This window comes from Barbus barbus, assembly GCF_936440315.1.
Source record: "Barbus barbus genome assembly, chromosome: 6".
NCBI lineage: Eukaryota > Metazoa > Chordata > Actinopteri > Cypriniformes > Cyprinidae > Barbus > Barbus barbus.
In genome coordinates, this window is record NC_136734.1 from 22,738,730 (window position 1) to 22,763,797 (window position 25,068).

General features: G+C 41.1%; 1 protein-coding gene across 2 annotated transcripts in view; it reads right to left on the reverse strand.

Moving 5' to 3' along the window:
- The window catches only part of LOC306871234 (A disintegrin and metalloproteinase with thrombospondin motifs 3-like), a 125,309-nt gene that overhangs the window by 24,618 nt on the left and 75,623 nt on the right, over positions 1-25,068 (reverse strand). The window contains exons 13-17 of one of the 2 annotated variants that reach the window (XM_079419016.1): positions 24,366-24,541; positions 22,711-22,844; positions 21,491-21,614; positions 15,336-15,419; positions 12,268-12,431 (exon numbers count right to left, since the gene is read on the reverse strand). In XM_079419016.1, the coding sequence (XP_079275142.1) occupies positions 12,268-12,431; positions 15,336-15,419; positions 21,491-21,614; positions 22,711-22,844; positions 24,366-24,541 (682 nt within the window). Of the gene's footprint in view, positions 1-12,267; positions 12,432-14,804; positions 14,886-15,335; positions 15,420-21,490; positions 21,615-22,710; positions 22,845-24,365; positions 24,542-25,068 lie in introns of both variants that reach the window. The other variant, XM_079419017.1, reaches the window with a different exon arrangement.

A 25,068-nucleotide genomic window follows, 5' to 3' on the forward strand; every position in this document is an offset into this window, starting at 1 on the left:
TGTTTATGTGCGTTTCACTCACTTTCCTGACGAGCGTCACTGACACGCTGCAGGCAGAGAGCTGTATGTCTCATTTATGTTCGCCTTCAGTGTTCTTTAGAGCATTAGCAGTACATTCATAAGACAGTCGTAAGTGATTTATGCACTAAAGCTTTGTAAAAAAAACGAACGGTTCAAAAACTTAAATATTTAAAAGCGCAGAGAGCAATCTTATGCATATTCCCGTCTTCTCCCGTGCCGTCATTACTAAGCAACGGGGTAAACAGCTGCTGACTTGATGACGCAAACGAACCGCGGTTCGGACCCCAAAAAAAAATTATAATATGAACGCAGTCTAGCGGAGCCAGGAGGAGGGGGGAGCAAACAAACTCGGGTTCGGACCAGGTAATCGAACCAAGTGTGGAAGCACCCTTAGTCGATTTAAAGAGTTAGAGAGAGTTATTCATGCTTTTGTGTCATCAAGGCTTGATTATTGTAATTCCCTTTATATGGGAATAAGTCAATCAAATATAAATCGACTCCAGATGGTTCAAAATCCGGCTGCCAGACTTTTGACTGGCACCCGCAGATTTGATCATATCTCTCCTGTATTATGCTCTTTGCACTGGTTGCCGATCTGTTACAGAATCAAGTTTAAAATTTGATGGTTTGTTTTTAAAGCTCTGAGTGGAACAGCTCCTGAATATCTAATATAGAAAAGAGTGTTGATGTTCCCCAGATCTAGACTGAAGTTGAGGGGTGACCGTGCCTTTTCAATTGCTGGGCCAAAATTATGGAATAATCTTCCAGTCTCCCTTCGATTAGTTTCGTCTGAATCTGAATTTAAATCCAAGTTAAAAACCTACCTTTTATCTAAGGGCTTATAATTGTCCTTAGAGTTTTTTTTTTTTTTGGTGTATTGCGGTCAAAAACTGTTCATATTTATTTGTCTTTTATATAAGGTTGTACAGCACAGTGGTGTTAACTACTGTTGTTTTTATTGTGCTTTACAAATAAATTGATTGATTAAAAGTCTTAACATTTTAGTCTCGTTTTCATACACTGACCAAAATTATAAACGCAACACTTTTGTTTTTGCCCTGTTTTTCATGAGCTGAACTCAAAGATCTAAGACTTTTTCTACGTGCACAAAAGGCCTATTTCGCTCAAATATTGTTCACAAATCTGTCTAAATCTGTGTTAGTGAGCACTTCTCCTTTGCCGAGATAATCCATCCACCTCACAGGTGTAGCATATCAAGATGCTGATTAGACAGCATGATTATTGCACAGGTGTGCCTTAGGCTGGCCACAATAAAAGGCCACTGTAAAATGTGCAGTTTTACTGCATTGGGGGATTCCGGGGGGTCCAAAAACCAGTCAGCATCTTGTGTGACCACCATTTGCCTCAAGCAGTGCAACACATCTCCTTCGCATAGAGTTGATCAGGTTGTTGATTGTGACCTGTGGAATGTTGGTCCACTCCTCTTCAATGGTTGTGCAAAGTTGCTGGATATTGGCAGGAACTGGAACACGCTGTCGTATACGCCAATCCAGAGCATCCCAAACATGCTCAATGGGTGACATGTCCGGTGAGTATGCTGGCCATATAAAAATTGGGATGTTTTCAGCTTCCAGAAATTGTGTACAGATCCTTGCAACATGGGGCCGTGCATTATCATGCTGCAACATTAGGTGATGGTCGTGGATGAATGGCACAACAATGGGCCTCAGGATCTCACCACGGTATCTCTGTGCATTCAAAATGCCATCAATAAAATGCACCTGTGTTCGTTGTCCATAACATATGCCTGCCCATACCATAACCCCACCGCCACCATGGGCGACTCGATCCACAATGTAGGACATCAGCAAACCGCTCACCCACAAGACGCCATACATGCTGTCTGCCATCTGCCCTGTACAGTGAAAACCGGAATTCATCCGTGAAGACAACAATAGACAATTGTGACGAGTCGGCTGCCTCCCCCCTTATCATCATCACCACCCCATCCCGTATTCGCCGCCCTTCACCAGGCTCCCGACGGGAGTGGGTGTGTGAGGGAGGAGGGGTGCTGAAACAGCCAGGGCTGGCGGTGTGTGATGAGGCGCACCTGATGTGAATAGAGCCTCATCACCGCCGCCGTTTAAATGCCCAGCGCGCCTCTCCTCGGGAGACCGGTCTCTTCCCCGTGCATGCACGCTGGTGTCCTCACGGGTCCAGGAAGGGCGCGTCGAGTAGGAGGACTGCCGCACCCGTTAGACGGCTGACGAGCCAGGATGCCGGGCCGTCGAGTCCCCCAAAAGCTCCGGGGGCCTAGGAGTAGGATGACGCCGCTGGAAGAAGCCGCCGCCACTCGCTCACGGACCCGAGAGGGGAGCACGTGCGGCCACCGGACTCCGCCCCTTCCCTGGACCCTTCCTTTGCGAACACTGCCCTCCTTCACTAACCCCGCAGCACGACGAGGACACCAGATCCCCTGTTTATTTTCGGACACTTTTTCCCCTTGGACACTATTTTTGTTGATTATTGTTTAATAAAAACCTCTCCGAGGCCTGACGCCACGCCCACTGTGTCTGTTGTTTGCTCCTCCCGCCACACAATAGACAATAGACAATTATGTGTGTACAGGTCTGGTATGTGCAAATTTGAAATGAAAAAATAAGTATGTGTGGTGAATAAATAATGTATAATAGAGTTGTTTGCTCCAAGTTTAGTGTCAAGTGTTCATGAGATGGATTGCTTAAGGGAAGAAACTGTTTCTGTGTCTGGTCGTTCTGGTTCTCAGAGCGCTGTAGTGTCGACCAGTAACAGTTCAAAGAGGAAGTGTGCTGGATGTGAGGGGTCCAGAGTGATTTTGCCAGCCCTTTTGCTCACTCTGGATAAGTACAGTTCTTGGAGAGTGGGGAGGGTTGTACCAATGATTCGCTCAGCAGTACGGACCACCCTCCGTAGTCTTCTGACGTCAGATTTGGTAGCTGAGCTGAATCAGACGGTTATTGAAGTGCAGAGGACGGATTCAGTGATGGCGGAATAGAACTGTTTCAGCAAGTCCTGTGGCAGGTTGAACTTCCTCAGCTGGCGAAGGAAGTACAACCTCTGCTGGGCCTTTTTTCACAATGGACTCAATGTGATTGTCCCACTTCAGGTCCTGAGAAATTGTGGTGCCCAGGATTCTGAATGACTCCACTGCAGTCACAGTGCTGTTCATGATGGTGAGTGGGGGAGAGCAGGGGGTTTTCTCCTAAAGTCCACGATCATCTCCACAGTTTTGAGCATGTTAAGCTCCAGGTTGTTAAGACTGCACCAGACAGCCAGCTCTTTAACTTCCTGTCTGAAAGCAGACTCATCACCGTCCTGGATGAGGCCGATCAGTGTGGTGTCGTCTGCAAACTTTAGGAGCTTGATAGAGGGGTCTTTAGATGTGCAGTCGCTGGTGTAAAGGGAGAAGAGGAGTTGGGAGAGAATGCTGCCCAAAGTCTTTCGACTGGGACAGCCAAAAATCGTGCAGTGTGTTTAGAGCTTAAGACTGCGCTTACTCTACTTCACACTCTGCAGTGTTGTATTTTTTCAGCTTCATTCTATTTTTATCTTGCCATGCAAGTCATGATTAGCGAGCCTTACATTTTCATTAACATACTAATTCAAATGATCGACTGTTCTGCATAATCCATAATTATTCCATCTATTTCCTTCTTATTAATCAAAAAATTAAGAATGAAAGTTTTAATACTAGAAAGGGAAGGAAAAGCATGTTGCCTCTTTGTATTTGAACATTTTGTGAATGTGAAGAAAGGCATTCATTATTTGCACACGTGCAACTAGAGAAAATTAAATTACACAATGGGTTGCTATGGCCAACCAAACAATTTCCATCCCATTGAGTTCTGAACTTAATTAAGGAAATCCGAGGGAATATATATGTTGCCGCGCAACAGCCCTTTATCAAAGAGTAAATCAGCACTTAATTTGAATCATGCTGGACCCTTTTAGAAGCATGAATAATGAAAATGAAATGAGGGAACATAAGGAGGGAACACCTTTGGCACAAAGACAATAGGCATATCAAAAATGAATATACACACACAAGTTTCACTCTGTTCCCTTTCAGTCGGTCACTCGCGACGTCACGTCGGTAATATCGGGCTTCGACCCCAGGGGATTGAAATCTATGTTGCTGCGATTACTGCTAATCACGACCCCGTGAAAGGGAAGTTGGTAGGGAAGCATGACCTGTTCATCAGGTACCTTAAAGGGGGCGAGAAGGTTAAATCCTCCCCGGCCCCCTTCTATACTCTCTTGGGACCTGTTTCTAGGGCTCAAAGCACTACAGCAGGGCCCATTTGAGCCTTTGCAGTCAGTTGAGCTGAAGTTTCTATCAATGAAAACTCTGCTCCTGCTTGCACTGGCCTCCATCAAGAGGGTAGGGGACCTGCACGCATTTTCAGTCGACGATTCTTGCCTAGAGTTTACCTAGAGTAAACTACCTACCTCCCAGGTAATCCTGAGGCCCCGGCCCGGCTATGTGCCCAAGGTTACCACTACTCCCTTCAGGGATCAGGTGGTGAGCCTGTCAGCGCTACCCCTGGAGGAGGCAGACCCAGCCCTAGCTCTGCTTTGTCCTTGTCTGAGCCTTGAGACGGTATGTAGACCAGACACAAAGCTTCAGGACCCCAGATCAGCTCTTTGTCTGTTATGGAGGCCGGCAGAAGGGGAAGGCGGTCTCCAAGCAGAGGATGGCCCACTGGATAGTGGATGCCATCACCCTTGGCTTATCAGGCACAGGGTGTGCCCTGCCCATTCAGGTTGCAAGCTCACTCTACTAGAAGTGTTTTATATTTTATATTTTATAAAATCACAAAGTTTTGTTGTTATTATGTGTGTATAAGAATAAAAGTAGACCCTTTACATATTCGATTGATGTATTGCTCTTATCTGTATGATTAAAACTTACAGAGTAATTTACGTTCCTTTTAGGGGCTTTAAAAAAAAGCATTAAAACGCGTTGGCGCATTTGTCGACCCCAGAGGGTTAAACAATGTTAAAATCCATTTAATTTTAATATTTGGCTACATGCACACTCAGAAATAGAAATAGGTTGATGTTTTCTCCTGTGTTGGCAAAGATTTATAAATCATTTATGTTATAAATCTAGTGAGATAATGTACACTGTTTTCCCAGTTGAACTTCAAGCAATTCAAATTCACAGCATATGCAGAGGAAGAGTTTAGCTCCTTTCACACATACAGTCTTTACTAATAAATTATTGGCAAGTTACCATTAAGAGATCATTTGTGAACAGGACCTTTTCAAAAATCCTGGTAAATTTGTTCTGGCAATCATATCGTTCTTCTGGAGATTACTTGATTACTCTGAGCTGTTTACAAAGCTCCACTGCTTTTTAATTAGTTTTTCTATCTAAATATGCACTAGATGGACATCTTTGACCATTGTGCCTTGCAGCTTTTTCAACGTGTCGTGCTTCTCCATTCATCAGGGCTGCGACTCTGCAATTGGATACTATTATGGATGTCTCATGTTTATAAGAGCAAAAAAGATTGGCTAGTAATGTTAGTTTGGTTAAGAGTGAAAGCTGTGTTCCTCTCTCAACAAGTTTTTTTTTTAAATGTAGGAAAAAACAGAGGAGATCCGGCACGGTGCCGGAGAACTTTAAGCCCTGAGCCTTGCTGACAGATATTTGTAGAGCTGCGGGCTGGACGACCCCCAACACGTTCCCTTTACTCCAAAAACGGGGCGCAAGAGGGTCGCACAGTACACTGGAAGGGGTAGCATCTGTGGCACTTTGGTAGAGATCTCAATTTGTCGGCCATTACCGACGTGATGTCGAGAGTGACCGACTGAAAGGAAACGTCTCAGGTTACGTATGTAACCATGGTTCCCTGAGAGGGAACGAGACACTGCGTCCTCTAGAGGTCGCTATGGGGAACTCCATCTACGTGACCCGTGTCTGAAGCATATATACAAAAACACCAAATTTTGGTCGGCGACAGCCTATGACGTCACTCCCGGTGCGACCACAGTATAAGAGGGCGCCGGGAGAAAGCATCATCCACTTCTTCGTCTGAAGCGGCATCCGAAGCATGGCCTGAAGTCTAGAGGACGCAGTGTCTCGTTCCCTCTCAGGGAACCATGGTTACATACGTAACCTGAGACGTTCCCTTTCAAGGAACTTCGAACTGAGTCCTCTAGAGGTCGCTATGGGGAACGATATACCCACGCCGCCATGCTGAGGGGAGTGCATGCCATTCCACAAAGGCGAGCACTAAGCATCAACTCTACCAAAAAGAATAAGGGAGTTGTCCCTGGGATGAATTGACGGCTGTCAGTGACATTATCCCCTTCGGCCAAAGGCCTGAGTTGCATACCCCGGAACTCACATGATAGAGGCCGGACCTCCTGGACCCAGGGTAGAGCTCAAGGCTTGGAATCAGAAAAGGGATTCCTTTAAGGGGACACGACCAAGCGCTTAGGATAGTAACTAAGCCTGGTCTGTCACCCAGGGGCTACTGCTTGCTCCTACAAGAGCTAGCTGAAGGAACTGTATCAACAGATCCTTAGTAGTAGCCCCTGTTCAAGTAGTATCACTGGGGATACACAGGTAGAGTAGGGCCCAAGGTGAAAATGGGCCTAACCGACTCAAAGAATGGGTACGAAGCCGCAGCGCGTAACCCATACCATACAGGATTTTAGAAAAGACCGCAAAACACTCAGTGTGCGATCTTACCACAGCGTGGCTTTCAGAAAGTGCACAAAAACTAGTGTGCGCACTTACCAAAACATGGATTTGTAAACATCGTTCTTTTCCAAATGCTCTGGAGAGAGCAGCATGCTCAAAAGGTGACCCTCTATAGTGAGGGGAGCAATGCTAGCTCTACCAAGACAGAGCTCTGGAGAGCGGAGAACATAACTCTCAGCATGAGAGGAAACTCAGACGCTCAAAAAGGAGCGGCATGCTCATAGGTGACCCTCTATAATGAGGGGAGCAATGCCAGCTCGACCAACCAGGAGAGCTTGTGAGGGAGCAGCATGCTCATAGGTGACCCTCTAAAATGAGGGGAGCAATGCTAGCTCTACCAAGACAGAGCTCTGGAGAGCAGAGAACTCAACTCTCAGCATGAGAGGAAACTCAGACGCTCAAAGGGAGCGGCATGCTCATAGGTGACCCTCAATATTGAGGGGAGCAATGCTAGCTCTACCAAGGCAGGGCTCTGAAGAGCGGAGAACTCAACTCTCAACATGAGAGGGGACTCAGACGCTCATAAGGGAGCGGCATGCTCATATGTGACCCTCTACAGAGAGGAGAGAAATGCCAGCTCGACCAACAAGGAGAGCAGCATGCTCATAGGTGACCCTCTAAAATGAGGGGAGCAATGCTAGCTCTACCAAGACAGAGCTCTGGAGAGCAGAGAACTTAACTCTCAGCATGAGAGGAAACTCAGACGCTCAAAAGGGAGCGGCATGCTCATAGGTGACCCTCTATAGCGAGGGGAGCAATGCCAGCTCAACCAACAAGGAGAGCTCGTGAGGAAGCAGCATGCTCATAGGTGACCCTCTATAGTGAGGGGAGCAATGCTAGCTCTACCAAGGCAGAGCTCTGGAGAGCGGAGCACTCAACTCTCAGCATGGGAGGATACTCAGCATATACATAAGTAGAGTGGGGCCCAAGGTGAGAACCGGGGCCTGACCGACTCAAAAAATGGGTACGAAGCCTCAGCGCGTAACCCATACCATACAGGATTTTAGAAAAGACCGCAAAACACTTGGTGTGCGATCTTACCACAGCGTGGCTTTCAGAAAGTGCACAGAGACTAGCGTGCGCAATTACCATAATCATGGATTTGCAAATTTTATTCTCCAAATGCTCTGGAGGGAGCAGCATGCTCATAGGTGACCCTCTATAGCGAGGGGAGCAATGCCAGCTCGAACAACCGGGAGAGCTCATGAGGGAGCAGCATGCTCATAGGTGACCCTCTAAATGAGGGGAGCAATGCTAGCTCTACCAAGACAGAGCTCTGGAGAGCAGAGAATTTAACTCTTAGACGCTCAGGAGGGAGCGGCATGCTCATAGGTGACCCTCTAAAAAGAGGGGAGCAGTGCCAGCTCGACCAACAAGGAGAGCTCGTGTGGGAGCAGCATGCTCAAAGGTGACCCTCTATAGTGAGGGGAGCAATGCTAGCTCTACCAAGACAGAGCTCTGGAGAGCGGAGAACTTAACTCTCAGCATGAGAGGAAACTCAGACGCTCAAAAGGGAGCGGCATGCTCATAGGTGACCCTCTATAATGAGGGGAGCAATGCCAGCTCGACCAACCAGGAGAGCTCGTGAGGGAGCAGCATGCTCATAGGTGACCCTCTATAGTGAGGGGAGCAATACTAGCTCTACCAAGACAGAGCTCTGGAGAGCGGAGAACTCAACTCTCAGCATGAGAGGATACTCGGCACATACATAAGCAGAGTGGGGCCTAAGGTGAAAACCGAGGCCTGACCAACTCAAAGAATGGTACGAAGCCTCAGCGCGTAACCCATACCATACAGGATTTTAGAAAAGACCGCAAAACACTCGGTGTGCGATCTTACCACAGCGTGGCTTTCAGAAAGTGCACAGAGACTAGCGTGTGCACTTACCATAACATGGATTTTAATAACGTTTTTCTCTATCAGATGCTCTCTGGGGGAAGCAGCATGCTCATAGGTGACCCTCTCTCGAGAGAGGAGCAATGCCAACTCGACCAACAAGGAGAGCTCGTGAGGGAGCAGCATGCTCATAATAGACCCTCCATAGTGAGGGGAGCAATGCTAGCTCTACCAAGAAAGAGCTCTGGAGAGCGGAGAACTTAACTCTCAGCATGAGAGGGAACTCAGACGCTCATAAGGGAGCGGCATGCTCAAAAGTGACCCTCTAAAAGAGGGGAGCAATGCTATCTCGACCAGCAAAGAGAGCTCCTGAGGGAGCAGCATGCTCACAGCCGACCCTCTAAAATGAGGGGAGCAATGCTAGCTCTACCAAGACAGGGAGGATACTCAGCACATATATATAAGTAGGGTGGGGCCCAAGGTGAAAAACGGGCCTAACCGACTCAAAAAATGGGCACGAAGCCTCAGCGCGTAACCCATACCATACAGGATTTTAGGAAAAGACCGCAAAACACTCGGTATGCGCTCTTACCACAGCGTGGTTTTTAGAAAAGTGCACAGAGACTAGCGTGAGCACTTACCAAATATGGATTTTAGAAATCGTATTGTCAGATGCTCTCTGGAGGGAGCAGCATGTTCATAGATGACCCTCTAAAATGAGGGGAGCAATGCTAACTCTACCAAGAAAAAGCTCTGGAGAGCGGAGAACTTAACTCTCAACATGAGAGGGAACTCAGACGCTCAGAAGGGAGCGACACACTCATAAGTGACCCTCTAAATAAGGGGAACGATGCCAGCTCAGCCAACAAAGAGAGCTCAAAAAGGGAGCAACATGCTCATAAATAACCCTCTAAAGTGAGGAGAGCAATGCTAGCTCGACCAATTATGAGAGCAACCTGACAAGGAGGCCTAAAGAAAGGCCTGACGTGCTGAGGTTTCTGAATAACAGAGCTCTGGGAGCGGAGACTCGACTCTCATATGAGAGGAAACTCAGACGCTCAGCAGGGAGCGGCATGCTCATAGGCAACCCTCTATAGCGAGGGGAGCAATGCCAGCTCAACTAACAGGGTAGAGCTCGGAGGGGTACAGCAGCAACGAGGAGCAGGTTGTTAAGTAACAAAGCTCTGGGAGCGGAACTCTACTTACAGCAAAAGAGGGAACTCACACGCTCATACGAGAGCAGTATACTCAAGGTGACCCTCAACAGTGAGGGGAGCAAAAACTAGCTCTACCATGATAAAGCTCTAGAGAGCGGAGAATCTAGCATGAGAGCTCAGACACTCAGGAGGGAGCGGCATGCTCATAAATAGCCCTCCACATTCTAGGCGAGGGGAGCAAAGCCAGCTCGACCTACAAACAGAGGGATACCTAACAACCCGAACGAGCTGCTGGAAAAAGTATCAGGGTAATAGGTAGCTGAACAGAAGGCAACTAGGGCTCAGGGAAACTGCTACTTAAAACCCTAATAAGGGTGGGCAGTTCTAAGCTAAACCTCATGCGCCTATTATGGCCTCGTTTGAAGAACAAAAGGGCCAGACATAGAAAATGCTGCTCCTCAGAGCCAAAGCATTGTACTCACCCATCCATGGAACCCGCGCAGAAGAACAGTCCAGTGTAGGGGCTGAAATAAGGGCGCAGGAGGTGCTCACCTAACCTCAGTCAGGTGGTAGAAAACTGAGGTTGAAGGGGAATTAGAGAGGGGAAGATGAGGACTTTAGATGTACAGGCCCCCTGAGGGAAGGAGAGATGTTCAACTCTTACCCTGGCCGAGATTGCGACACTAGCCTTCTGTGCCCATCTCTGATCCTCAGATCGGGATGGGCCAGGACCCCTGCGCTGTTTGGGCTCAAACCTGGACCTTCTCATTTAAAATGAAGATTTTTAAAAGCCGCTGAACACGCCTTTGCCTCCCTAAACTTTTAAACCACCGACTCGACGGAGGTACTAAAAAGTACAGAAGGCGAAACCGGAGCATTGAGAAGAAAGCCCTTCTCTCTCTTCCCAATATCTGCCAGGTTCACCCACAGATGTCTCTCCGTTACCACCCTGGCCGCCATAGAACTGCCCATAGCAGAGGCGGCCTGCTTAGTGGCTCAAACAGCCAAATCGGCGGTGCGGCACAGCTCAGCAACCTCATCAGGTATATATATATTAAATAAATATTATATATTTTTACAAACCTTTTATCCAGGTCTTTCAACAGATCAGCCTGGTATGCCTGAAACACTGCCATAGTGTGTATTGAAGCGGCAGCCTGACCTGCTGCTGCGTATGCATTGCCACTCCAGCGTTTTTTTTTTTTTTTTTTTTTTCAGATGACGTCAGCGAAATCGTGTCATTGTCATTCAACAGCTCGCTCGCGACTGACCAGCGCGAGAAGGAAAACCCCTTCTATAACGCATTGGCGAGAACCACCTGCAAACCCCATGAGCTCATTTTCCTCCGTGCTTCAGCAGCGGAGGGTCCTGAACCGCGGGAAGCAGACGGCTGCCCCTCTTTCCTCAAAAAGAGAGACAGACAAGAGCAGAGCTTTTAGAAAAACGCTCGCAGTACGCGCAGCGCGCAAACAAAAAGACGCAAAGATCATGTGAGTCATCAAGCATCAGATAACGTGGATACGGATGCACACATCTCTTAACGCCTTGCTAGTGCTTGCATTACAAAAGTAAACCATACTTATCTTGTAAGGTGCACGCTTCAAACAAACAGTCATTGAAGACGAAGAAGAGGATGATGCTTTCTCCCGGCGCCCTCTTATACTGTGGTCGCACCGGGAGTGACGTCATAGGCTGTCGCCGGCCAAAATTTGGTGTTTTTGTATATATGCTTCAGACACGGGTCACGTAGATGGAGTTCCCCATAGCGACCTCTAGAGGACGCAGTTCGAAGTTCCCTTGAAAGGGAACATCTCGGTTACGTATGTAACCCTTGTTCCCTGAAGGAGGGAACGGAGACGTCACATCTCGTCGCCACAGCAGCTGTACCACCGCCGAGCGGCCGGGCCACCGGCTCGGCTCCTCAGTGAAAACCTGAGTATGTGTTGCACCTGCTGCCTAGTTATACTCGTGCTGCAATCAATGGCAGCTGGATGCAATCATCACATGCCAATGTGCATTGGTCTCTCTAAGCGAGATCCCAATTTGTCGGTCATTAGCGATGTGACGTCTCCATTCCCTCCTTCAGGGAAAGAGAAGTTCCTCGACATAAAGATGTGTTGGATAAAGGAAATGGCTACGAAATTCATGCTTAAAACGTTCATAAATAACACTAAACAACTAAACAAACAAACAAAAAAAGACTAAAATCAATCCTTTTAAATGCTACAAATAAATGTAGGCATTACATATATTTATTTTGTTATTTGCGATGGATGACTTTTTAACAGTTATTAAATTATTAGTGTTATTAAATATCAACTTTAAATAAACATTAGATGACAGCAAAGACATTTTAAATGTCAAAATAGGAGAAGTGAGATTCTAAATTAAATATTCAGTACCGGTTTACACTACATATGAATAAATAAAAACACAAATATTGGCCAGTAATAAATATGGTACCTACTATATATATCAGATTATTTATCACATTATTACATATCTCATTTTAAGCCTAAAATAGAAAGTTTTCTTTACCAGAACAACAACTGCATCATGTAGAGGACCATCAGTATGAAGAGTCTCGACATTGTCCTCAATGAGATAGTCCCACTCCACTCCCATCTCGATGAAGCGCCGAGATCTCGCATCTTCGCCTTTGCCGTTGAGAATGTAATGCCCGGTTGCCTGGTTCTTGATAGCTGCAATCAGTGAATAATTCAACAAACTCTTCAACAGTTCGTGGATAAGAAGTTAACAGAATGATCTGGATCACTCTGTTCAATTAAGCCATTGTCTCAGCCATTAAATCAGGTATGAGGACTGTGTGACATACTGACATAAAGTACATGGCTCAGAGCAGGAGAGTGATTAGGTGGTCATTTGTTTGAATGTCAATGGTGATTACAAGAAGCAGCGCACACGTCAAGACAATCACCATTGCTACAAGTCATCAAATGTCACTTATAATGTGAAAAATGACATTAGGTTCCAGAACATTAAATATGAAGTACTCTTTAATGTTAAAATAATAATGAGAAAAATATAAGGCAGGACTGCGCAAAAGGTGTGATGAAATGAAATCAAAGTTGACCTTTGATTTCCTACATGTTTAGCGTGATGAGTTTGTGTAAATTTTTGTCACCATATACACAAAACCCTAACCTTAAAAAGGATAATTCACCCAAGAATGAAAATTTCTTCTTGTATGCTACATTACAAACCATATCAGAGCATTGTGTAAGGATACAGCAGATTAAAATTTAAGTTGTTATTTACTACATATCTTGAAAATCTGACTTGAAAATTGTGGTCACCATTCAGCTTGAAACTTGTGATCTTTAAAAAAAAAAAAAAAAAGAATGTCTCGTTTTTTTAAACATGAACATGATTATTTTTGTGTGAATTATTTCTTAAATAAAAATAGCTAATTTTTCCTGCACTTCTGATGACTGACAATTAGACTAAACTAGTTAGAATAAATGCGTGAATCATAACAAGGTGTGAATCATAAAATGAATCAGAGCAAGCATGATGGGAATGGGAATGGGAATTCACCAAAACATATATTACTTAAATGCAAATAAATGCTTTTTATCTTAACAATTAATCTAAAATGTCTAAAAATGAGTGGAGACAGAAACATATACAGTATGTACTGTACATAAGCTTCATATAAATTACTAAACTATAGCATTTTGACCTACAAAGGAATCTAATTGCAATCAGTTAAGTTAAATATATGGATAACTGAAATTTGTATTAATAAGCTATTAAGCACCCCAAAAGGGAAATTATAATTGAAATAGAATTACCTTTGGAAGACCTCTTGGAAGGTTAACTGGGGCAGTAAAATGAAGCATTGAACATCTTATCAAACTAATTAAAATAAGGTTAGATTTAATTAAAAGTTAAACTAGCAAGAAGTATTATTCAAACTCCTACATTTAGGGAGAGACACTCCTAAGAAGGGGAATATTGTTGGAATAAAAGCAACTTGTTCAGTTATGTGCATTACAATGTGATAATTGCTGCCTGTATGGACTTTTCAAAAGAAAAGAGTAAAGAAACATTTAACAGCTAGAATTTTTTCTTACTGTTATAGTTCAGAGGAAAAAAGAAACCTTGATCAAGAAAGCGCCTCAAAGAAAGTAAGCATTATTAGAAAAAATAGAACTAGCACTTTTTTCGTATTCTGCAATGTCACTGCCTCCAGTATTCATATCACATAAAGCCCAGAAATGCAACGGAGTAATGCTCACATTTCGATGGCAAATTGGGCTGTTCTGTCACAATGTGAATTAGCAGGTCAACTGAGAAAGAGAAAATTCTCCAAGGGTTGTCTCAGGATTTCTAATGCATTTCTAGAATAGTGCTTTTGATTTATGAGTTTAATAAAACTGTGGTTAACATCACTTTAATAAACTTTCCTTTACATTAACACTTATGCTTTTGGCAGACGCATTTATCCAAAGCAACTTAAATTGCATTTAAGCACACATTTTATCAGTTCTTGCTTTTCCTGGAATTCAGACCCATAGCTTTGGCATTGCTAGTGGCATTCTCTACTGTTTGAGCTAAAGAAAGGTTCATCTTTTGATCTACAACATTAAGATTAATCAACTCAAAGCACGTATTTGGGTATTTGTAGTATAACCTGTTAGCAACTTCTGCATTAAAACCACAACATGGTTTTAAAAATCATGTTCGAGCTACTTTATATTGTGGAACAAAACCTGAAACATGATTTTACTCTTAAATCAAAAAATGCTATTCTAAATGAACCCATGGCTTAAAAACGCCAATTCTCCTTCAGGTTTTCAGACTTGGTTCACAATGCCACAGACAAATTGTGGTAGGTAGTTATTGTTTCTAAAATCAGCGAGTCTAATTCTGTCTAATGCACCAGGCAAACGCACAAGCACTTTTGTGTGAATACATTGGTGCAATGGATAGGTATTGGAGTGATATGGAGCCATTATGCTCAGTTACCCGGAACAGGCACAGAATACATAAGCATGCATTTGATCTTCTTGCTGTTAAGCTTGAGAAACAGGAGGACAGATATAACTTACCAAGAATTTGAGGAGAAGCCTCATGTTCTTGTATGATCACATGTCTAGCCCCAGGAGGAATGAGAAACATCTTTAGGTAACCTTTGCAATGGTGAAAAAGGGCAAAGGGAGAGATGGCAGAAGCAATTAGTTAGCTAAGAAGTTTTACTACAGTTTGATCTTTGCAGAGATGGGCATCACTAGAAGGCATTTCTACAGTAGTACATTACTAAAGCTTTCAGATTTGAACAGTCAAGACTCTTTCAACTCTTCATCAAACAGGGTCATGACAAGCCTACGAGACAAACATCAAAACGTGACAGAAGGTTCCTCATCCATTCATTTCATCCATTCACACCCATGTGAATAGATGACATCCTTCAGAAGCTCAAATAACAATGAAGACTATGAACAATTGTTATGTAAGGCTAATTAAGAAGGATGCTGAATGGCAGTTCCTTAAGTCATTTTGTAACACAATAACAAAAAAAAAATACTAATATTGCCTTCTTTACCAATGCCCATTGCTCTGCAAAGCTTGATACCACTCACCCATCACATTTATAGAATCCTCCGTTTCATTCAGATACACATTGCGAGCTCCTTTTGGCAGCAAGAAGGCTCCTCTTGTTTTCCCTTTAGGATAAGAAGGGTTTGTTATGTCATTTTGCCCTGCACTCTTTGTCATTGACATGTTAAATGCCTCTACACCAAAGCTAGGCTTTGAACCAGTCTCTAGCAGCATTGCGCCTGTCTGAAATACAGGTGTGATGTAAAAAAAAATGGCCAGGAGTCTAAACGTTGCAATGGTGGATCGAGTCATTTCAGGCAACGTCTGCTGGGAGGTTTTATCATCGATTAATGTGGGCAGGAAGACACTGACAGAGAAAGATGGGGCTGCTGGGTAATCCTAATAGAGTTCAGATGATGTTAGAGTGCATGCCTAGAAGGAGCAGGAATAAAATATGGTTGAGGGAGGAGAAAAGGGGATTAAAGAAAATGGACAGAAATAATGGCTGGTGTGTGCTGATGGCGGGGGAGGGATGTGGTACAGTATGTGTGTGAGGGAGACAAAGAGAGAGCATTTTTATATACTAATCCTATCATGTTGGGGTCCAAACAACATTGAAGCCCACTCACTTTTATTGTATGGACAAAAACACTGATACATTTTTCAAAATATCTTTATGTTCCAAAGAGGATACAAGGGTGAGTAAATGATTGAAATGTTTGGATTAACTATACTTTAATGTAATAATAGTTTCAGTTGGCATATGGCCCCACAAACCTATTTTAAGTCAAATATTTAGGAAAGTTTCTAAGTTAAATCACTTGAGAAGATCATTTTAATATGTCCCTCATTTTGAAGAAAGCAAAGGGGGAAAAAAACTTACAATGGAAGCCTATAGTGTAGAGCCAAGCAAATTAATTGAAAAAATTGAAAAAATAAAAAATAATTACACAAGACTGCTAGACATAGAACTGCTTAAAATTTCTGGGTTTAAAAAGTTGGTAAACCCAAGTTCAAATAGTAATATTTCATAATATCTACACAGGAATATAAGCAAAGGATGTAACTGTCCACAAAATGCTGTTTACATGGAACAAATGTCACACAGGAATGTTGTTGATAATGCTGAACCAAAGGTTTCTGCTTCAAGAGGATGAATTAAACAGGTACATTTTAATTTGTAGTAATTCAAATTCATAATATGTAAAATTAAAGCATGACCTTCAAATTTCTGCTTCTAAACTATTCAATACATTTGCCCTATCCATTGCCCATGATCCATTGTAAGTGCATTAATGCAACAAGATTTTCTTTGGATGTTATGAACTAAGCCAGGGAATCACAAGTTATTTTCTGTGGTAATTGACTATTCAGATGTGGTCAATAGAGTTTATGGGAGGCTATTTGCACTAAATGTAAATAGCGATAGATATTATTTACACAGTACAAATAGCTATAGATTCTATATACATTATGTTAAAATAGCAAGATGTTCTGCTATTTATACTACTTATTGCAAATAGTGGCAATTATCTAAACCTCAGTATTGTAGTAAATTATAAAACAGTACACAATAATAATGTATTGAGTGTAAATTATAGTTTTAATTCAAATTATTAAATGGATGCCACCTTATTGGGACAATAAAGCCCTCCCTGCACCTACCCTAACCCTACCCAATACTTTTATTTGAAACTTTTTAGATTATTTCCTTCATTTTTATTGAAAATAAATGCCTTTCTGATGCAATATGATATTTGAAAAGGGAGAAAAAAGTTTGGCAAAAGGCAGGCTCGAACGCAGGTCGATCGCGTCAAAAAGTATGCGCCCTTACCATCTACACCACTGAAACTGATGCTGAATTAGCGTCTTTTTTTTAGTGTTGACTAACCCAATCACACGTTAGTGGGCGGAGTTAGTATAAATAGCCTTTGCCAACAAGGTGGGCTATTTGCACTTAGTTAATTTATATCAACTGTTGAATATTGCTTTAAATCTACAAGCTACGGTTATTGCAAAACACAGCACTACTACAGGAAGGAGAAGTGTAGGATTAGACAATACAAGATACTTGCATGTTGTGTTTTCCAACATTTCTTTTTGGGATCTCTTGCTTAACTTTTTTCCTGTTAAAAAAGTGATCAATTGACAATAACACAAAGTAGAGTTAGATAGAGAAAGGTCAAAATGCTGATTTAGTTCATGCAAACAATGAGTTGAATGTAATACAATATAAGAAATGTCATTAAAATTTGTGATATAAAGCATCACAAATGTATACAATCACCCAATATGACACATATTGTATGACAAAATCAGGATCATGCAAATTCTGGTTAGAGCCAGAATGAAACATTCATTCACTGTCACAATCAAATATAACACAAGTGACACCTTCATAATTAACTGCACATTCTGCATTCATAACACACAAGGCACATGTGGAAGGCTTAAATAGAGCTAGGAAGTTTGCCAAAATCAAGACAGCCCTATATAATAATGAATATCAGCTCAATTATGCCACATGCCATGTCTTTCAGATGCAATACAAACACACACTTGAATCCATACTCTTAGACACATTTGTCCTGCCATCTGTGCGAGGGCTGAGTTTTATTATGCATTAGCATGAGTGTGCATTATCGTCACTGTATAGGCCTGTATGCCGCATTGTTAATAAACAGCAGGTCATATGAAGACATACTGAGGATCTGTTGTGATTGTATATATCTATGTAAGAGTACAATTAGGCAGCTCTGGAAAGTATTGCAATGAAACATTGTGCCAGTCACATGGCTAATGCTTGTTTCTGAAGAAGATTTACCCTCAGAACGTGATTTGCATATTTATGCTAATTGACATATCTTAAATAATCTTATGAGGAATGATGTAATTTTGGGTTCAGAACAGGCACATCCCTGAAGTATTGTATGTAGTATAGTCCTCCACATTACATTCAAATGAGCTAATGTGCATGCAGGGTTAATAAAGATGTCAGGCACAAGTATAATCACAAGTAATCACACGTATAATACACCATGAAGTTAGATGAATAGGATTAATATGAAAATTATGTCCTTTAATATATTCTCCATTTGGTTCTATTCTTTCATTATGTGCTATTAAATCAACTACATCATCTGCCAATTGGAAAAGGAATAAATGTGGACAAAATAGCAGAAGGATTCTTGCTATATTAAAAACAAACAATAAAAGCCAGCAGCTGCCCAAAAACTGATTTTGAAACAACAGGGGAGGTGTTTTGTTTCCACATGAATTGCTAAGTGACTGATCAGGCCCATATACAATCATTGCTTTGAGACATGGCATCTTTATCAACAAACATGCAGGTGGGCAGAACAAGCAAGAACATGTTATGTTATGAAATGGAGTGTGACAATATTGTGACAGGCTTTGCACAGAGTCATAGTTTCGTGCAGGTGTAAAGAATTAGCTTCAATAGTACCATAGTTGTGCTACAGGGATGTACAGTGGAGCGATTAAGATTTTTTTTCTTAATGTTTTTGGGAAAAAGTCTCTTTAGCTCAAATTTATTTGATCATAAACTTAAAACAACTGTATTCTGTTTTAATAGGCTATATTTAAAAATACAATTTATTCCTGTGATGGCAAAGCTGAATCTTCAGTATCACTTGATCCTTCAGAAAGCATTCTAATATAACATTTATTATTATCAATTTTGTAAACAGTTGTGCTGTGTTGCATTATTGTGGAAACCACAATATTTTTTCAGGATTCTTTGATATATAGAAAGTTCAAAGAACTGCATTTATTTGAAATATATATATATATACATTTTTTTTAAGATTTATTTTTTGGCATTTTTACCTTTATTATGAGAGGACAGTAATGAAACTGGAACCCGAAGTGGAGTGGGGTGGCGTTATCTGGAAAGGTCCGCAAGCAAAAAAACAGCAGCCGCCGACAGAACTCATAGGTAAGGTTATTAATGTCTTTACTGTTCCTTTTAATGCATCTTTACAAAATAAGTGCATTCAATAAAAATAAATAAATAAAATAAGATCTGGATGGGCCTTTAACCAGAAGTGCTTAAAAACTAAATAAAAGCTAAGGTTACACTTTATTTTAAAGTGCCCTTGTTACAGTGTAATTATACATTTAAGTACTGAGTAATATTAATTAACTGCATGTACTTACTGTATTGTTAGGGTTAGTAGTAGGGTCTTGTTTAGTGTTACTTGTGTGTAATATACATAATTTTCTTGTTATTATAATAGTAAAATATGAATTGATTCCATTTATATTTTTAAATAGCAAAAATGGCTTGCTCGTTTCATAAAATGTCAAATTCTTACTACAATATTTACATAAAAAAGTAGGATAGACTCAACATAAAAGCGAGAATCAAAGAGCAAAAGAGCCTGCAAGTTTAATTAGGCCATCTGAACACAAGATCAAATTATGATTATTCAGACCCTTGTTGGGAAGGAAATTTTGAGACGGGAACTCTTGATACTTTAATGGAATACCTGTTACCAGCCACAGTGACAGTTTGCCAAAACATCCTAAAATTATAATCCTGTAATTAAAACTTTCTTTTAAAAATGCTACAGTATGCACAGTGGGGGAATATGTTTATCCATGAATTCTAGTTCAAGCCTCAAGCTCACTAGGGCTGCACAACTAGCAAATATTATTAAAAAGCAAAGTGATGGTTGCTTAAGGAAACCAATTAAATGTCTACCATGCTTTCATCCCTGACTGCTGTTGGCTCAATAATAATGACATGCCTCCCTCCAAAACCTGAGGAATGTTCTGTAATGGGCTGCTCTGCATTGTCTGTAGCAGAACATCTATTGTGATTCTCTGGGTACAAAATGTCCTGGTTTTTAATATGATGTTCACTTCATACTGAATTCATTGCCAATGGTACTTGGCTCTATGTCTCTGTCACATAGTGTCAATGAAAGAGATTGGCTGATCTGCAATTACTGTAGCATGATCGGGTAAATCCCTGAATAATGGAAACCAGAACAAACGAAAGGAGTGAGGCTTGCAACAATACTAGGATCCTCTCTTGCATGTCTTGGGAAACACAGAGGCAGAATTTAAGTAGAAATTATATGCAGTTTGTAAGCAAAGTAGAGAGTCGAGATGGAGTAGTAATGTGAGTCCTGAGGGAAGCTTTGAGTTCATAAACGCAATAAATGTTGTTTATTGTCTGTTTGTGTTAACAGGTGAGGCAAGCGTCTCCCTCCACAAGCAGCCAAGTGGTCCTGAATGTAAATGTTCTTGGTTTGTTATTTTAATAGATCAATTTTGTATAACGTATTTTTTTCCTCTATTTTTTTATGCATGCTGTATATCATTTACCCTTCCTTTTGGATTCACATGAGAGTGATGCTGTTTTTCACTGAGATAACCATGTGGGATTGCTTTTATCCACTATGTGTGTGTGTGTGTGTGCACTAAAATGAGAGGTATCATTGTCATTTACTGCAGATCCCTCCAATGAAAAACTGCATTTAATATCATGGATCTATTTAGCAATAAAAACTAATGTGATGTGGTTTTTATAACCCACAAACATATAGCCAGCTTTCCTTAAATTTATACGAATTAACATATTCAGGTCGACAATGAACATATGCTATAAATGGAGTCAAGGAAATTGCTATAGAGAATGAGGAGTTACGTCACAATCTTTTCACTCCGCGTTGCATTTCGGGAAGGTGCCGCCATATTAGCAGGATACGCTGTCCGTTCAATGGTTACTTCTCATTCTCTATATGGATAACTGCTTATCTTTTGTTTTGTTTTTGCCTTTAAGTTAAACAATCATTCATTCTTCATTGTATCGTTTGCAGAGAAGAGAAGCTAATTTATTGCAGCATTCAGCTCTAGATGCGCCGATGTGGAGTGAAGGTCAAAGAGAGAAGACACGGTACAGCTGAATCACTCACGCTGTTTTCAAATGACTGATTTGATCTGATGGTTTTTGTGAATATATTTACTCATCTAACCTACACGCTACATTCCAGCATTATAAATTTGCTATATAACTTTTCCCCCAAAAGTAAAGTGAACTCCAGATGTGTCCTTAAACTATAAGACTCTGAAACTTAATGACAGGGCTGCAGTCTAGAATAAAGAACTGTCTCATATAAGTAAAATACTGCATGTCAATGGCCCAGGAATGAGGAAAGTATCTTACCGGCTTTCTTAGGCACACGGGTGAAGGTTCCTTTTACAGTTCGGCAGTGGGAGTTGTCACCTCCACACACACCACACTTATCCTCTACTTTATTGGAGCCAATTTCCCTGTCACAGCCCACTTTCTGAAGAAAAGATAGAGAGAGAGAGAGAGAGAGAGAGAGAGAGAGAGAGAGAGAGGAAGATGGATATGCAAGACACACTGAGAAAAGAGGCACGAGGTGCTATCAGAAATACTTCAAGCTTTCATCTTTGGATATGTCTGCATCTGATAACATGAAACTATAGCTGCTTGTGATGGTTGAAGTATCTTGTGTGCTGCTATTTTGGTCACAGTAAAAAAGTGTAACCAAGAAACAGTTATTTTTCTTTCAAAATTACAAAATGACATTGACAAATATGAGACACACTGCATCAGTTTGCTAAACAAAACTTTTAAAAAGGTGATGTATATCTGCAAATAAATCCTAAAGCTTCTGTACACTAGCTGACACACTATCAATCATTTCCTCCCAAAAGCTAATCACTATTCATTGTCTATTCCATCTACAAAAATCAATGTACTTCTATCAACTCCATCTAGATAGATCCATTCCTCACTGTGACGTGGCACTCATCCTGTACACACTGCACTGTCAGACTCAGTTGCTCAACGACAAACCACAAAGGCAACTCACAAATTTATAACAGTAAATAATAAGGCTATACAGTGCGACAGATTTGCCTGCTCTTACAATAACAATTAATTACATGTGTAGACTAATTTTTACCTATCCAGAAGTATGTCATAAGTTTCAAATTGGTCTTACATGCATTTTAGTCAACACAAGTATGCAAGTACAGTGAGTCAGATGTGTACATTAATCTCAGGCTAGGTAATGTCCCTCTACTCTGAATGTTGGTGTTTTACGGCATAATTAGGCCCAAAACTAAGGCAATTAATAAAAGGGAAGATATTTTGTTTGCCCTGTGAGCATCTACTAAGTGCATCTTGCCAAGAAATTAGTTCCCCAAAACAGATTATCTTAAGATATATTAATGAAAATAAAGTAAAATCAGGAAGTTAAAAATAACAATCTCTGTGCTGGTGGGAGAAAATGGTAATTATGTATTTGCTTGTATTTTCTTGCTGTAGAACTAAATAATTATGCAAAAATCTGAAAAGGAAGCATATAATTATAAAATAATACTTGAAATCCATAATGAAACTCAAATACTTACCACACACTCGCCACGTACACAGATGCTATATGGGTCTTTGTAAGAGCACCTTGTCCCATCATGCACCAGCTGCTTCATGTAAGCCACGTCACCTTTTTCTTTTGACTGGCAATAAAGGTGACATCTTTTGCTGGCTAAAAATATAGAAAAACATAAAGAAATATTATTTAATAAAAGAGACCGCAAATTACAGCTTGACAGTTATGTGCACTGTTGTTTGCTGTATCATTAAGATAAAATTATAGGGAAAGCGATGATAATATTCAACCAATAAAACTTGTACACTGTAAAAAATGCTGGGTTAAATACAACCCAGTGCTGGGTAAATATTGTTGTGACAACAGACTATAACTGCTGTAAATGTTATACAAACCTTCTGGTTCTAGGTTGTTTGTGTGTGTGTGTGTGTGTGTGTGTGTGTGTGTGTGTGTATTTACATAACATATATATATTTTATGTAAAGTGCATAAATTTACAACTGATGAGTAGTTTACATTTTAGATTAGGGGATTCAGAAAGCTTTGTAAATGATGTATAATGTTTATTGAGATAATAGTACAATGTTGACATTTCAATGAATTATAAGTGATTCATAATATATTAACTAGTAACTTATAGTAACTATTAACCATTTACTAAGGATCTGTCTGATTATTTCATGATGGTATTTTTTAAAGATAACTTACGGCAGATTTATAAATCGTTAGAATGTTACTTAATCATTTGTAATTGTATATTCATGTTTTGTAAATGATTAGTTCATCATTAACAAATCACTTATAAATGTCTTACGGACATTATTATAAAGTGTTACCATGGCTTTTAGTGACTATTTTCACTGGCTTTGAGCAATGTAGGCTTTTCAAAAGCAAATTTTTTATCACACTCAAAAGTATAACAAAGGTATGTATAAACAGCCCAAAAATAAATGGACAGAAAACATCACATAAAGTGACTGCAGTAAGTTTGAAAAAAATGTTACTCAAAATGACACTTTGTCACCCTGCATGTGAGGGCACTCTAAATGCCTTCGCTTCTTGAGCAGAACACTCTGTGGAAAGTGGACTTGACCACAATTGGAATGGATGTGCTGTGCTTCTCCCAGGAGGGAGAACACATTTAAAAGCTCTGTGTGTGGACAGCTAAGCTGGCCTCGGCTGATTTTGCTATAGTGTATACACGCTGTTCCTGCTCCTTCAAAACACAGAGGGCCAGTTTCGTATTTGTGAATGTATGGCAGAGAAAATCTGTTTTTGTCTTACTGTGTCGGGAATAAAATTAGGGCTTGGCAAAATTGGTTGGTTTATATTGTTCAATTTACTCAAAAGAGCCATGAAGAAACATGAAGCAATGTGAAAACTGGTTGTGATACAAACAAGAAAAGACGTGCATTTTAGAGTTTAGTTGTATATGGTTGCCAAACAATGTGTTTCAGCAAAATTAATGTACTTCATTATATGTCAGGTACATATAATGAATCAGTACAATCTCTCTCTTTTACAGGAGAAATACTTCCAGAAAAAGCCTGCTAAAAAAGTGGGCAAGCATTGTTGCACTCTATTTTAGTGCTCTCGGAACACCACAACAACCTGGAATATAAATATCTGTTATTGAAATACATATCCCCAAATGACACTGCATTATAACAAACTCACCGTCTGGGTGTTCGTAGGGAAGCCAGTGGTGTTTGGCATTCTGGTATTCAAAGTGGGAGTTGCGAAGTTGACATTGCTGAGCTCTGAAGTCCTCAAAGTGTTTGGGGCAATCATCTATGTTACACAGCTGGTACTCATAGTTCACCCCTGGACAGTCCTGACCTCCATTAGATGGACTAACAGATAGCAGGTAATGTTCAAACAAAGGTCAACAAATTACTTAAAATATTCAAGTCTGTGGTTTAAAAAGCAGTCAATAACCAAGGTTAATCAAAACAAAGTTAATATTACAGATATTAGAAACACATCTATGCCTTCTTTCACCAAATTAAATATTTAGGTCTGGATTCAGACAACCTAATCAATGTTTTGATGGAATGCAAAAGATGCATTACATTTTTACAGTATTTACATAATACTCGGCGTCTTATATTAAGCCTAACTTTGAATTTTCAATCATGCATATTTTCTTTAGTGAAGTGAAGTGACATTCAGCCAAGTATGGTGACCCATACTCAGAATTTGTGCTCTGCATTTAACCCATCCAACGTGCACACACACAGCAGTGAACACACACACACAACAGTGAACACACACACACACTGTGAACACACACCCGGAGCAGTGGGCAGCCATTTATGCTGCGGCGCCCGGGGAGCAGTTGGGGGTTCGGTGCCTTGCTCAAGGGCACCTCAGTCGTTTA